Genomic DNA, 16,780 nt, shown 5'->3' with positions numbered 1-16,780 from the left:
TTAGAAGTACATTTATTGCTTCTAGATATAAATACATATTAAATAAAGAGTGTATAAAAGGAGAGGAAGTTGAGAAGGTCTTCTCTGGTTCCAGGATCCGACACAACTCCTTTGCGGATTTCATAATCCTCTTTCGGGGATTTCATCCTCTACAAGCTGTGTTTTATGTTCATATGGATTATCTGAAAGAATAACTTGAATTTAAAAAGTCGTCTTCCTATTCCACAGTTTTATGGGTCTAACTAAACTATAAATTATTAAATTATTTTGTGAATGTACTTGGGAAGTTTCTAAATGATTGTAAAAATGATGTCTTAAAAATATTAGAAATATCTTTATAATTCTTTAGTTGACAAATATTAGAATATGTGTTATCAATGTTTTAATGATGTTTGTTATCAATGCTTTAATGATGTTTGTTATCAATATTTTAAGGGCTTCTGAAATTTATATATAAATTTGGCTTGTCTGTTTAGATGTCTGTTTGTTTGTTTGTATCCAATAAACGTCAAAACGGCTGAACCAATCGGGCTCAAATTTTTTGTGGGACATCTAGGGACCCCAGGGAAGGTTTATGACTAATCAAAATTTTAAATATTTGTCTCCATCAAAATTTGATCTTCATTAAATTTTTTAAAATTTTGAAAATCCACGAAATTTTTTGTGAAAATCCGCGAATTATTTTTGTTTTGTTTTACGATGTACACAAAGAGAACATGTTCACAATTAATTTAGAAGATGGACGCGAAGCGCCCTCTAAGGCTAGTATGATAAATTTTCTGAAAAAGTTGTTTTGTTCAGTTTTATTTTAAACCCTAAAATAACGAGTCGAATTCTCTTTTGTTTTAATTGAATTAATATTGTGTAAATAAATCATGTTTAGTGTTTACAACTTTACGGGATACACTGTTAAAATCAAAAGGAAATTGTAGCAGTGTGTTTATTTTATAGAACTCTAGGCTTAGCTAAACTTCGGAGGAACTCAGTTAGAGTTTTAAAGGATAAAGAAAATTCTAGAAAAGTTGAAGATAAATAATCTTAAAAATGGTAATCTTAGAATTGTTAAGTTGTTTGAAGTGTTAAAGGAAAAATCAAACAAAATAAGCAGGATGCATTACAGGGTTTCCAACGTGAGTGGATTTTACTTTCGCTCAATTGCGGGCTCTCTAATTTCCGCGTAATTCCGCGTAAAACGAGAAGAGTTGCGCGCAATTCCCCGCAACGGAATTCCGATTGGAAATGGCCAAACCCAAATAAAAGATTAAAATGAAAATGAAAATATTTACTTTTCTTTGGTACAAATTTTGGTTTGAAAATATCTGAATGTCTAGAAATGGAAAACGAACAATATTTTTCTAAATCAACAAATTTGTTCGTGAACGATGGTGTCGATTAGACAAATTAACGAATTATGAACAAACAAAACAGAATCAATAGAATAATACAAAACAATATATATTTGCGAATCAAACGAAAAAAACGAACAATGTAAATTCGTTAATGATACTTTATACTTTTTATTTAAGTCAGACCGTGAACGAATAATTTCTAAAAAGCCGAACGTATAGATCAAAAATAAAATGTTGTAATTCAAAAGAATTTTAGAATGGCTTGAGAACTTTAAATTTCAAACTTGCTTTTCACTTTACAGAAAACTATGGAAATTTATTAAAGTTAAGAATTGTTCAAGTTTTCAAAGTTTGGATTTTAAAAATTAATTTAACGAGCATGATCGAATCAAACATTTTACCTTAATAAGCCAATAGTGCAATAAAACAAATAGTAAGGTGCCTGAAATTCAATTTTGAATCAAAGCTTAGAATGAAGTCTCAGAAAAATAAACGACAAGCATTTATATTACAAAATGCTATAATCATTTAAAATGATATTTTCTTTAACCCTATCTCTGCTAGGGTACTTGAAAACCAGGATATGCGGGGGGGGGACTTTGCTATTTTAAAATGACAAATAAAGACAATATTTTTGACATTTAGGAGTATATTTAATTACAAGCTTGGAAACCTAGCTTGGTCTAGAGTGTTCCCCCCCCCCCAAAAAAAAAAGAATCAATTTAGGCTTTTAAAACCAGGCTAACAACAAACAGAAGTTTTTATGAATATACATAAATAAACTTTACTAAGGAAAACATTTAGAATTTTTTTCCCTGAGAGACAGATTTCTCCATAATTCATAAATTTTTTAAGAATGGGTTGACTTTAATATGTCGCAACCCCTTGATTTTTGGCTTTACAAAATTACATTAATCTATACATTTTTTAGCCCTAAACTTGCATGTATATTGTATATAAACAATATTACTCTTTAGTTTAAAAGGATTAATTGGAAAAATACTAAACTTTTATTTGTGTAAGAGCATGCACACTCTTTGGATTACTTAGTTTTATGCTTTATTGTATTTATCCTATCCCTAGATCAATCATTGTATACCCAGGCACAATATATCAGAGAAGAAATATTATCAATAGTGTCACTTTTATATTAAATAAATCTAACAAAAAAGTATAAAAGAAAAAAAACAACCTACATGCAAATATTGGGGTCATGAGATGCATGGAACGTTTTTTAACCATAGGCCTATAAGGGTTGGGGTTTTTTATTTAAGGGAAATACGGCTATACCTCCCTACCCTACTTAATTGCAAGGTTAATACTTTCTTTTTGATTCTAAAAAGTCCTATAAAAACATGCAGAATCATATATGCACTGTGCACCAATGGTCTTAGGTAAAGAAAATACTAAAGCAAAATAAATCCTAACATGTAGAACCAGGGGCGCAAATTTAAACAATTTAATTTAGCAAGAAAACAACTATTTCGCCTAGCTGGCCTGCAATGTCATAATCAGATAAAAAGAATTGAAAGAAAAAAAAAATTTCCTTTCACGTCAAATTAAAACTTTTCATCGTATTTTTTGGTTACACGGATAAAAATATCTGTTTAATTTGAATCTTTTGTCAATTTTCTAGATTAAGAATTCTTTTCATTTCATAACCTCATTAAAATTTTCTTTTCTAATAATTTTAGTATTATATGTTTTAGAACTGATATTTTGTGATGGTTATAAACTTTAACACTGAATATATGTATTGATATTATTTGGTACCAAAAGATCCAAACAATGTTGTATTCCGGATTGTTTGATATATGAGTGAACAGTCCCTTGAATCCAACAGGAAGCCAGATGGATCAGTACATCCCGGACCGCTGCAGAGTAGACATAAGTCTCCCTGCACATAGCCGTCCTGGGACCTGTGCTACATACAGTGCACAGACAGCTTACAGAGAGAACCTTTCTGAACGAGATAAGAAGAAGAAGACGATGAACCGCGTTCCAGTCATAGTGTGGAACCCTGCCTATGTTGAGGAACTAGAACCGGACAAGCAGGTTTTGCGCTGGATAAACTGACGGAGATGTTAGCAGAGAGATATCCAGGAGCCTACAAAAGCTTGAGAGAGGATAGGTATGTGGATGATATATTATCTGGAGAGAATTCCAAGCAGAGAAGAGAAGAACAGATAGAAGGGGTGCAAGAAGTTCTGAAGAGAGGAGGGTTTTCTTTAAAGTTTATCGTAAGGAGAGGAGAAAAACCATCAGAGAAGGCAAGTACGGATGGAGAAACCATGAAATTACTTGGGTACAAGTGGGACCCGGAGAAGGATGAACTGTCGCCAGGGATCGGAGAACTGAACCTGAACAAGAAACTTAGAGGAGAACGTAAACCAAACCCAGAACCAGTCAAGACTAGATTAGATGCAGAGAAACTACTGAGTGGAGTCAAACTAACCAGGAGCCTGATAGTCGGAAAGATTTCGGAATTATTTGATCCATGTGGTTTTTTTGAACCAATAAAACTCCAAATGAAGCTGCAAACAAGTTCATTGAAAGGGAAAGAATGGGATGAGGTCTGTTTTGTGGGTTTCAAGTTCTGAGTATTCTCTCCAGAGTAACGAACCTGGAGTCTCCAATATTGAGTTTATAAACCTAGACGTCTCCGGAGCTAAATATAAACAGTTATCCTAGTTAAGTAGGACCCAGAGTAAAGATTTTGTAAAACTTGATCTCTGCGGAGAAATGAACCTGAAAGAGTTGGGTTTGGAGGCTATAGACTTCTCCGGAGATAAAAATGAGAAGTTACCCTACTTATTTAGGACCCGGAGTAAAGATTGTGAAACCAGGTATCTGTGGAGAAATGAACCTAAAGAGATTTGAATCTCATAGATAATATAGAATTTTCTCCGGGTTTAAAAAGTATATGAGTAAAACTATGAAGGAACGATTATGACAGAAGTGTTCAAGTTTCTCTGGGTCTGAATATATGCAGTACGGAGTTAGAAGAGTTTAAATATGACGGAATGATTTAAGTTCTATATAAGAAAGCAAGCAGGGGCCTTCAGATATGCATTTATACAGTACCGACTTATCTAAGGATTGGTTTAAGGGAACCATTATGTGAACGGAGAATCCTTATTGAAAAGGGATTAAGGAGATTGATTGATTGTCTTCTGTGTAAAGACGACTTAAATATGCCCAATACCGGAGGGTTTAGAATGAGTTTCATTTTACCGTGAGAGCTGTTAAACACCCCCTGATTTTCAAGATAAGGCGCGGTGGTTAAAAGTTCGATATTTATTGTTTCCTAAATTTTTATTAGGTTCAAAGTGTTAAAGTTTGAGAAGGATGTATTAGACGCACGGAGACGAGTTGGTTTTTGTCAAGGTTTTAGAAGTATTGTGACGCAATTTGAGGTAACCGAGGCTTATTTGTAAATGAAATAGTCTTCGGACCGAAAATCTATCTGAGCCTTAGAATGAGACGCTATGTGAAGCAAAGCCCGGCTTGAAGATTTATTGTGATTTAGTATACTAGTAAATGATCGTATTTATATGTTTCTGATAACCTTTTTGTAGAGATAAAACTCTAAATATTTATTTGACTTTATTTTATTATTTAGAACGAACGCTGATTGCTGTATCTTACAGAAGATATGTAGAGGATCTGACGAGTATTTTGCAGCATATAAGTTCCGTTCTAGCGGCGCAAGGATGAGTCCAAGGTAGCAATTTATTCATTTATGAATACGGTTTCTTGATATCATAAACCTCGAGTTTTGGGGTTTAACAAGGTCCTCCCAGCTGAAGATCAAGAGAAATGGAGAGAGATTCTCAAGAGTTATGTCAACCTACCTGAGATAATGATACCAAGATTCTGTTTACCAAGTAAAAGAGATGAGAAGTCCAGAATTCGACTGATTTGTTTAGCAGATGCAGCGGAATTTGCAGGGGGTGCGGCTGTGTATGCTGGGATGGAAACCAGCCCAGGCATTTGGTCGTGTTCTCTCCTAGCCGCTAAATCAAAACTAATGAAGGAAACCATCCCCAGGAACGAGTTATCAGCGATATTACTGTGCGCAGAATTGGCTTTCATGGTTAAATCTTCTCTGGGATCGGAGGTAGGAGAGGTGATTTATTTAACTGATTCAACAATTGCCCTGAGCTGGTGCAGTAGTGAAACCATCAAGTTGAGGCTATTTGTGTACAAAAGAGTCATGACGATACTACGGTTATTAGAATGGACTACCGGAACAACGGAAGAAGTTTTATTTCATGTAGATGGATCCCAGAACCTGGCAGATTTACTGACAAAGGAGCATGATATAGGGATAGAAACAGTTTCCAAAGGATCATACTGGATTGAAGGATTACCTTGGATGAGGAAGGACAAAAGGAGATGCCTATAACTTCATACAAGAAACTCAAACTAGACAAGAAGACAGCGGATAATGTTCAACAAGAGTGCTTTCCAGAATCATTTTTGAAGGAATTCTCTACAAACTCGGAAGAAATCCAGGAAGAACTCCAGGATGTTGATGAACCACCTCTTGCTCTTGCAGCCTTGGCGGCCAGGGCGGGGAGGGGTGTAGCAGAGCTACTAGTAGATCCTGTATTTCACGGTTGGATGAAAGCTCTGAGGATAACAGGGTATATGCAAGGATGGAAAACCAGCTGTCTCCACAGTAAACATTTAATTCAAGATGAGAAGTGCAGGATTTGTGTGTTGGGAGACCACAGATGGGACCCTAGGAATGAAACTGAGAAAGCAGAGCAATATTTCTTTTCCTGGGAATCTGAAAGGGTGAAGAGGACGTTAAAACCTACAGAGATGCAGAGATTCATAATAGATGAAGGAAGAGTGTATGATGAAGGAAGACTTTCTCCTGAGTACCAGATCAGGGATCAAGATTTGGATCAAGTGGGATTCTTGGACAAGCATGTCATAGTGGGAAGGATTCCTGTGGTGCTCCCGGATTCTCCAGTATTGTATTTCTATCTGATGTATGTTCATATGAAAACCAGTGTTCATGCTTCCCTGGAAACCACAGTCAAGGAGATACACAGGAAGATGAGAGTGGTAAAAGGCTTGAGATGGTTGGTCAAGAGAGTGATTGCAGACTGTGTGAAATGTAGATTGATAGAGAAGAAAACCATGGAACTGAGGCAAGCTAATCATCCTGAGGCAAGAACAGTTTTAGCTCCATGTTTTCATTCTTGTATGATGGATATTTGCTACGGATTTAAAGGTCAAACTTATAAAAGGTCCAGAACGGTTATCAAGATCTATGCGTTAGTAATAGTATGTCTGCTGACTGGAGATACTAACATAATGGCTTTGGAAGGAATTGAAACTCAAGATGTATGTGCAGCTCTGGAGAGACATTCAAACCGGTATGGAGTTCCTAGTTTTGTATATGTGGATAATGGAACTCAGCTCAAAGCTCTGCAGTACGCGAAATTCTCCGTGAGGGATCTGGATGCGATGGTACAAGACAACCTTGGGATGAAGATAATTGTTTCCAATGCTAAGGCGCACTCTGAGAGGGGAAGAGTTGAGAGAAGGATCAGGGTTATCAGAGAAACCATGGAGAAGATGGGAGTGAATAGTTCTCATCCCATGACCTGCCTACAGTGGGATACATTATTCTCTAGGATACCCAACTCAATAGATAACCTCCCTCTAGCTTTAGGAAATACGTCAAATGAAACTGCCCTGGGTTATGAGATTATTACCCCCAATAGGTTGAAATTAGGGCGAAACAATTATAGATCTTTGGAGGGAAGTGGGATTGATTTGGAAATGAGCTCAAATTTCACAAAGATTCTTGAAAGAAACCGGACTATTTACCAACAATGGTACCAGGGTTTTATTGATAACCTTCATTTTTTGAGTTTGAGGCCTAACAAATGGTTGAAGTCTGGTCGAACCCCAGTGATTAATGATATTGTGTGCTTTGTGTTTAATGATTCTAGCTGCTCCAAGGAGTCTGTGTATTGGAAACTTGGGAGGGTAACGGGAATTAGTGGTTCTAAAGTTACTCTCAAGTATTCGCTAAAGGCCAAGGGAAATGAGCAAACAGTGGTTTACTGCATGAAGGGGGGGGGCTGGTATCTTAATAAACAGAGCACATATAATTTTAATCACTGGTATGATGGATGATATCTGGATAGAAGTTATCAAAATTATGAAAATGTATTTATCTAGACTGCTGACGAAGGAGGATTTCCGGAGGGCTGTGAAGGAGAGATGGTTAGCGGAGGGGAGCGTAGAATCCGAGGAGAGGATGAGGATGTTAATCCCTGCTCAGTTTCCCAAGGTTTGGGGAGAGACCAGGCGTTCAGCAGACTGGGAGTATGAGGAGCGAACTGAATGGAAAGGAGAAGTTCCTGCTCTACTCACTCCCAAGGTGAGGTTGGGAGTAAAGTGGAAGAAGAATCCCAGGCCGAGAAAGCTCTGAAGAGGTTGAGGATGAGGAGCTCAAGGGAGAGTGTGGCTGAGTCTAATGTTGAGGAGCCGGTTGGCCTCTCTTCGTCCCAGCCTTCTCCTGGTTCATCCAGAGATAGGAGTGGGTTCGGAGAGAGTGTCTCCGGGCCTCAGCAGGAGGATGGCTGTGAGGAGGTGGTGATGCTGGGTGAGGAGGATGATGTGTTCCTGGAGGCTGAGGAGGGGAGGACAGAAGAGGTTGCTTCTCCTAAGAGGATGAGCGCAGTTTTGAGATTCTCCAGGAGAGTTGTGGAGCAAACCCTTACCTATGATGAGAGGATTGAAGGATCGGATAGGGTTTCGTTCCTTGAGGAGATGGATCTAGAGTTGGATGTTCCTTGGGAGGTCAGGATGTTTTAAGCCGTGAAGGAGTACGTGAATTCAAAGTTCAGGAAGTTCAAGTCGCGGGGTGCAGATAGAACTTTTTCGTTTGTTCCTGGCTGGGCGAGTGTTACGCGAGCCATGCTGCGTGTATGAAGTCTATGTGGTGCCCCTGTGAATTCCTGAGTTCTCCCTGCGGATCTGTACAGAATGTATTGTGAAAAAACTAGTTTTAGGAGCTGTTTACAGACTGACTACGCAGGCGCAAGATTTCTCGCGTGAGAGTGAACAGTTTCTGTATTTAGTATATGTTTATTTGTCTTGCAAGTGTAACCGTGCTAACCGTGCTTATAATTCTAGGATCACTGCGGTAATTATTTTCTTATATATATGTATGCTATCATTTGAGTATATTATGATTGATATTTGTAAATGTGTTTGTTGGTTCCTTGCCACAGTTTTTTAATGCCTGAGTGGATTATTTGTTGTATTCATATGATTTATCACTCAAAGCTTTTTCTGTGGGCTTATTAAACTTATTTAGATTGAAGTCTTGGAGAAATAAACGTTCGGAACCTTATTATTATCCTTTGTTATGGAGAGCGTTGAGAGGAGGAAGGCTTACAATCCAATCTTGAGAAATACCGCACGGTATATATATTAGGTCTTTAGGGAAATCGCTAAGTAGCGAAACAAAACCTGTTCCCTCTTTAATACAATAAATTTCCTTTAAAAGGAAACTATTATTTCTGTAATATTATAAATCACTTGTAAAAAAAGACTTTTAACTCTTAACTACAACAAATTACATTTAAAGAGAACCGAGAACTCTACAAATATTTTACATGTAAAGGGAACCAGAGAACTCCACAAATATTCCCTGTAAAGAGAACCAGAGAACTCTACAATTTTTATTTGTAAAAGGAACCAGAGAACTACAAATATTACCTGTAAAGGGAACCAGAGAACACCACAAATATTACCTGTAAAGGGAACCAGAGAACTCCACAAATATTACCTGTAAAGGGAACCAGAGAACTCCACAAAAACTACCTATAAAGAGAACCAGAGAACTCTGCAAATATTACCTGTAAAGAGAACCTGAAGAACCGTCTTCTTGAACATTATCATCGTAATCATCAAGAGCTCTAAACATTAAGTTTGTTGTTGAAGGGTAATTTTAATACCCTTTTTACATCGGTGCTCTTTAAACCTTTACGTATTTGTTGAGTACCGAGGTATGTGTATGTGAAAAATTATCGAATATATACAGCCCACCCTGGAACTTGCAGCTAAATACAACAAGCACAGGGTTTAAGGGAACCGTTCGTTGTAAGAGACTGATATTCAAGTGATTATGATATTTTGCGGATTTTTTCGTAAAAAACTGCGGCGTTTATAAAAAGAAATTCTGAATAGATCATTAAAAAACAAGAAATATATTCAAATTTTTTTTTAAAATATCAATTCACATGCATTCATAATATAAACATACGGCTATGACCAATCTTTAATATTTTGTTTCGTAGCGCTATACAGTTTTGGACAGAAATATTCTATTTATCAAGAAGTTTCAAGAATTTGCTGGTTAGTTAGATATAAAAGCTTTTGTCAAAGAAAAATCTACGTTTATTCGATTTGAAAAAAAAGCCAATATTCTAGACATTTTCTAAGTTTTGGAAAAAATTACCATAATTAATTTTTTTTGAAAACGATTTGTTTCAGCTGAGAAATCAAAGAATTGAGTCTTAGCCTCAAACTCTGTTTTTCTAGTCCTTATATCTTTGTAATCCAACGTCGAAGACTGCAGAGTTCTGTTAAATACAATAATCAATTGAATAATCAAAGTTTGAAATAACAAAAGTTTGCACTGTCAGGTTGCATAGATATGGGGATTAGCCAATTTGAGCTTGACTTAATTCTTCTAGGGAATGATTAGACTAAAATATACATGTATTAAACAATACCTATCTGATCTAGTTGTCTCGCTAGGGGACTTGTAAAAGTTTCCAGCAAAAACCATGGATATTAGGGACCAGGCCAGAAACAGATACTGTAGTAGTATCATCTTTTTACAAAATTATTCTGAAGAAAACAAAATTGAGTAAATCTTCAAGGTAAACAATAGTATGCATCGAGTAGTAAGGATTGAACTTTTTTCTTCAAATTATTAATATATGTTTCAAAAGAGGTTTCTCATGTCGCTAAATGCTGGAAACTTTATTTTTTACATCAATTGAATGTATTGCCATAGTTCATCTAGTTCATTCGTGAATCAGTTTTTGCCTGGTTTATGTGAAATTAACGTGTTTTCAGACCCATTTTTTGATATCATGAACGATAGACTTTGAAGAATAGTAAGAATAGTAATTATAGTAAGTACACCATGTATACTTATAAATGCCTTTTAAAAATGCAGGAAAGTGTATTTATCATGCTGCCGGCTCAAACTTAACTGGAACTGGGCCGGGGGAAGTAACAACGGCAAGCTAAAATTTACCTAGTTACCATTTTAAACATTCTGAAATCAGGGGAAAACTATTTCGATTCTGATGTCTTATCAGAAATGACAAATATTATACATTAGAACCAGACAATAAAGAAGGCGAGGGGGGCAATGACTAATCCCCCCCAATCCCCCCCCCCAATACACTACTACGTGTTGAATTCTTGAGAGACATAAATACTTTTAATTGCTGTTTTACCAAATTTACCAACATTTTTTTAAGAGACTGAAGAGGGGATTTCAAGTAACCAGAGATGGGTGGTTCGTTTTTTTCCTCAATTTGTTTGTTATCGTTTGTAAATGACTCATTTCGTTTGATTTTTTTCTAATCTTAAAAAAATAGAAATAGAAAAAAAGTTTTATTTGTAAAATGGTAGTAGGCGATTATATCAATTAAATGAAGACAACTTTTAATATTTTAAACATCATAAATACACAAAAACATGGAAACAAAAATAAACTGTAAATTTAAAAGGCTTCATTTTATTTTCTTGTAAAATTGTAATTTGAAAAAAGCTTTTCAACATTTAAAACTTAAATAAAAAAGTTGTATTTATCATATTGAAATAATCGCCTTCACTACAATATTAAATTTAAAAAGTTGTGAAACTCGGAAGAAACTTTAAAATTAAATGGTCTTTTTGTTGTGGAAAAATTATCAGTCATCAGTCAATAGATATATAAGAGATTAGTTATTATCTAAAAAACAAAACACTGAAAAAATTGTGTTCCACTTAAAATTAAAAAAAAAACTAAAAACAAATTTCCGTTTTTAAAACAAAAAAACTGTAAAAATTTGTTTTCCGTTTTGAAACAAAAAACTGGGGGGTTATGGATTCCTCAAGTTCCAACCCCTATATGCTTTTGCCCTATGAGTTGAGATATATGAAAGCTCAAAAAAAAATTAGACCTATTACTGAAATGATAAAAAAACTTATGAACTTTTTTTTGATTTCTAACCAGCCATATGACCTTCCTCTACCCTACACTAGGCAAGTTTTTTGTTGCAATATATGTTTAATTATGAATATTAAAGTTGAAAAAGTGAAGAAGTTTAGAAGTTTGAGCGCTCTAGTTTTAAGGTTTCGGAGAAAAATTGTGATATGGTGAACTTATTTATTAACTTTTAGAAAATTTATGCTCTATTTTTTTACAACATGATTATCGTTTTTTACGGAAGAAATGTTGTAATTTTTATTTTAAAATGTGATCAGTTTTAAGTATATGAGAGAAAAGGAACTTTGCTCCCCTGGTTTTTGGTTACATTGAAACCATAGCATTGAAAAGCTTTTAATGTTTACTTAGGAGGGTTATATTTAGTAACGACGAATGTGGAAAATTTTGAAGGAGGTTGGGTCCTAACTCGTACGGTTGAATTGTTAGACTCCTATGGAGAGACTACAGAGACTACAGAAACTACAGAGACTACAGAGACTATATAGAATACAGAGACTATATAGACTACAGAGACTACAGAAACTTCAGAGACTATATAGAACACAGTGACTACAGAGACTACAGTCACTAAAAAGACTACAGAGACTACATAGACTACAGAGACTACATTCACTAAAAAGATTACAAAAAGATTATTGAAAATATATTGAAAAAGCTTGGAACCTTTGAAAGATCTCTTAACTATCAACTTGACATTCTCAAAATGTGCTCATTACAATACTTACCATCAAGCTCTCTTCTTAAGATGTGGAATAACCTGCCTCTTAACTCCTTAAGTATATTTAAAAATAGACTACTAAATTCTCTTTTTGAAAATTATAGGACAATGTGTTATAAACCGAATTGCTATTCATGTAAAACTACTTAGATATGTTTTAATATGCTTTGATATTTGTTGTGTACATGTCAGAAAATTACTTTAAACTCTAGTTATTCGAATTAATGTATAAATTATTTTGCATATGATAAATTTGCACCCTGATCTCTAATCGTTCTCCTTAAATCTATTTAATTGAAATATTTTGTTATTATTACTAAAATTAGGTGGAAAAAATAATCAAAACAGCCAAGAGCTATTTTCCACCTAATTGCTTTATACTTGTACTGTTAATACAATCATCAATTTGTAATTGTAAACTCTATCTGTATACAGATACATTTATTTTAGCAATAAACTTTATCTTATCTTATCTTATCTTACATAGACTACAGAGACTAAAGAACCTAAAGAGACTACAGAGACTACAAAGGATACAAAGACTACAGAGACTGCAACGAATACAGAACCTAAAGAGACTACAGAGACTACAGAGACAACAGAGACTACAAAGACTACATAGACTACAGAGACTACAGAGACTAAAGACACTACATAGATTACAGGGACTACATAGTCTACAAAGACTACAGAGACTACAGAGACTACAGAGACTACAGAAACTACAGAGACTACAGAAACTACATAGACTACAGAAACTACAGAGACTACAGAAACTACAGAGACTACAGAGTAAACAGAAACTACAGAGACTACAGAAACTACAGAAACTACATAGACTACAGAAACTACATAGACTAAAGAAACTACAGAGACTACAGAAACTACAGAGACCACAGAAATTACAGAGACTACAGAGACTACAGAAACTACATAGACTACAGAAACTGCAGAAACTACAGAAACTACTTTGACTACAGAGTCTACATAGACCAAAGAGACTACAGAGTCTACATAGACTACAGAACCTACTGAGTATACTAAAGAAACTACAGAGACTACAGGGTCTACATAGATTACAGAGACTACAGACACTACAGAGACTACAGAGACTACAGAGTATACAGAAACTACAGAGTCTACAGAGACTACAGAGATTACAGAGACTACAGACACTACAGAGACTACAAAGTATACAGAAACTACAGAGACTACAGAAACTACAGAAACTACAGAGATTAAAGAAACTACAGAGACTATAGAGACTACAGAGACTACAGAGACTACAGAGACTATAGATACTACAGAGACTACTGAGATTACAGAGACTACAGAAACTACAGAGACTACAGAGTATACAGAAACTACAGAGACTACAGAAACTACAGAAACTACAGAATCTACATAGACTACAGACTACAGAAACTACAGAAACTACAGAGACTACAGGGTCTACATAGATTACAGAGACTTTATAGACTACAGAGACTTTAGAGTATACAGAAACTACAGAGACTACATAAACTACAGAAATTAAAGAGTCTACATAGACTACAAAAACTACAGAGACTACAGAAACTACAGAGACTACAGGGTCTACATAGATTACAGAAACTATATAGACTACAGAGACTACAGAAACTACAGAAACTACAGAGTCTACCTACAGGGTGTCCCAATAAACATGGGAATTCAGTGACGAATTCGATGTCGTCTTTTTTTAAAATAATTCTTTGATTTAGTATAGTGATACCTACAGAGAAAGCTGTAATCTGTAAGAGTTTCGTCTGCTATGCTCACATTTTGTTTGTTTATGTTTTGACTGCATACAGTTGTACTTAGTAAAACAAGTAAATTACATTATACTAACAGAGTAAACTTTACAGTCTTTTACCCTTTTCAAAAAATAAACTCTAGTAGACATAATAATATTATGGCGTTTGAAATTAGGTATTACAATGCTAATTCATAACAAAGACGATATCGAATTCGAAACTACAGAGACTACATAGACTACAGAGATTTTACTAGTTTTAGAGGTTCAATGGACAAAAGATAGGTTGAGGTAAGAGGGATCGATGGATTTAAGAATTTCTTTAGAAAGTTATCGGATAGAAATAAAATTAGCGACAATCGATGATTTTGGTCAAAATAAATTCAAAATACGATTACACATACCATACATACAAAATTAAATGTATAACACAAAACGAGATCAATACTTTTGAAACTTACACTCAGATATTGTTGTTAAAAGTCGTCTGCATTACGTCACGGTTTAATTTATAAACATGGTGAAGGTCGGTGATGAAATCAATGCAATAAAGAAAGATATTTTAAAAATAAGGCTTTGATTCCTAGCAAGCATTTTTCAAAATATTCAAAGTTTATGTACAAGTAAACAAAGAGATGATGCTAATTAACAACTTCTCTTTGTTTAAGTGTTGTAAATGTTTCTTTTGTTTAAAAGCTAGGAAGAAATCAAAATTGAAATACAAATTCGTCTTTATTGTATTGATATATTTGAAATGAAATTAAGCTGAAAGTAAAATGGTCGGATTGTTCTTTGAAGCATTTGACTAAAAGTCTAGTGTTTCCAGCAAAATGGGGATTTCGTTTCTTGAAAATTTCGCATTTTTCGAAAAATTATTTTGTTTTCGCCGATAATTTTGGATTTTCTCGCATTCCGTTCGTGACGATAAAATTGTGTACAACAACTTTTTCGGGAAATTAAAATTTTACTTAACCACGTACGGGTTCCCTCCACAAATTTTGTCAACAAAACACCCTTGCTGCGCTCTGGATGTTTTTTTAGACAAAATTAATCTTAGAAACCCTTGGTAAAGTAAAATTCCTTTAATTTCCCTGTAAATAATTAGAAGAAGACATGGTTATCTACATAATATTTTCAGATAAGCGTTTATAAATGGGTGTATAGTATTAAATTCCAAATAAATTCAGCGGAAATGTCTATAAATCTCTTTATTTTTCTATCAATTGAACTCAAAGCATGCTTTTCAAGCACTTAGACATAGACAAATCGGAAAGGAAAAATGGAAACACACAGGGGCGGACATAAGGATTCTGTAGGGGGGGTAAATATTTTTAATTTGACGCGCGAAGCGCGCCGAATTTTTTTTACCCCCCCTAGAAATTTTTTTACCCCCCCCTAGAAAAATATCATGATGTACAGGGGCGTAAATAAGGATTCTGTAGGGGGGGTAAATATTTTTAATTTAAATAACCCCAATAACCCCCCTTATGTCCGCCACTGGAAACACAGAAAAAAGAGAGAAAATTGTCAGAAGTTTTATTGATCAGGTGAATGTTAATTAATGGGCACCACTTGGGTATCCGGCAAGGCCCTTTTGAATTGATAAAGTTTGTTAAGAAGTAAAGCATACAAAATGCTAAGTAATCCTGTACTCTTTACAAAACCCAACCCAACCAAACCAAACCATTCACTCAGCAACCCATTTATCTCCACTTGTCTCGGGGTTTCTTCCAATAGGGGAGCGGAGTTTATATCTCCACCAATAGCGTTGAAGAATGATTCATATTTGCAATGATAAACAAAAATCTAAAAACTAAATAGAAACTAAAAATGTTCCAGTCCAAAGGCTTCTTTACCTAGTTGCCTATAAACTATCACAAAGGTGTCAACATGTTTAAAAAAAAAAGAATATAAAAGCTTTATGTATCACATACAAACATTTCCCCAATAAGCATAGAAGTTTGTTGACGACTTTTCAATTATCTTCAACCTACGTGGACTAAATGTGGTTTAAATTTTTTGACAAAAATAAAGATTATGCTGCTCAAGTTTTTATATAAATAAACTGAAATTGAGTAAATTTTCAATACTCATTTTTTTCTATCCAAATTAATAAACCTATCTTCGGGAGGTACAGGAAGGTACAATTTGTTTTAAATGCAATGATCGAATTTTATCGATTTGATTTCCATGTAAATACCCAAAATCCCCCTTCCCGGTCCTCCCCTTTTCCATGGACAAATATACAAAAGAAATCTGCAGATGCAATCGATACAAAAAGTACATTTTCAAAGGTTGAAGGGAGGGGAAATATTAGGCTCAAATAAAAAAAATAAAGATAAAAGTGAAAAACGGAGAATTTTAAATTTAAATTTTTTTTCCAAATTTTATGAGTTTCTTTGATTACAATTTTGACTGATACGATCACACTTATTCATGAAAGACTGTTTATTGAAGAGCCTATAGCTATTTAGATTTCTATTCCTTTGGGTTTATTAATATCTTAAAGCATGATTTAAGATTTTTTTTTGTAAAATAAGCCTCTTAGATCGAAAAAGAGTTAGTTTAAACTCATAACTTACGGTTTTAATCTGGTTAATGCATGGCGAAAGCAAATACCCAAACAAATAAAAGAAGATTTTTATTTTGGTTGTAAAACCGTGTAATGA

At 34.6% G+C, this 16,780-nt stretch overlaps 2 protein-coding genes across 2 annotated transcripts; both read left to right on the top strand.

The window, feature by feature from the left end:
• The first annotated feature begins 3,400 nt into the window (after positions 1-3,400).
• On the top strand, positions 3,401-6,011 carry LOC111697465 (uncharacterized). The gene is made up of 2 exons (XM_023467487.1): positions 3,401-3,922; positions 5,143-6,011. Exons 1-2 carry the CDS (start codon positions 3,431-3,433, stop codon positions 5,755-5,757), a joined length of 1,107 nt encoding a protein of 368 aa, XP_023323255.1. The 5' UTR covers positions 3,401-3,430; the 3' UTR covers positions 5,758-6,011.
• Positions 6,012-6,095: 84 nt separating this feature from the next.
• Positions 6,096-8,678, top strand: LOC111697466 (uncharacterized). The gene is made up of 2 exons (XM_023467488.1): positions 6,096-7,628; positions 7,808-8,678. Exons 1-2 carry the CDS (start codon positions 7,501-7,503, stop codon positions 8,193-8,195), a joined length of 516 nt encoding a protein of 171 aa, XP_023323256.1. The 5' UTR covers positions 6,096-7,500; the 3' UTR covers positions 8,196-8,678.
• Positions 8,679-16,780: the final 8,102 nt, after the last annotated feature.

This window comes from Eurytemora carolleeae, unplaced genomic scaffold (genome assembly GCF_000591075.1).
Source record: "Eurytemora carolleeae unplaced genomic scaffold, Eaff_2.0 scaffold45, whole genome shotgun sequence".
Taxonomy (NCBI): Eukaryota; Metazoa; Arthropoda; class Copepoda; order Calanoida; family Temoridae; genus Eurytemora; species Eurytemora carolleeae.
This window is presented reverse-complemented; position numbering and strand designations above follow the sequence as displayed.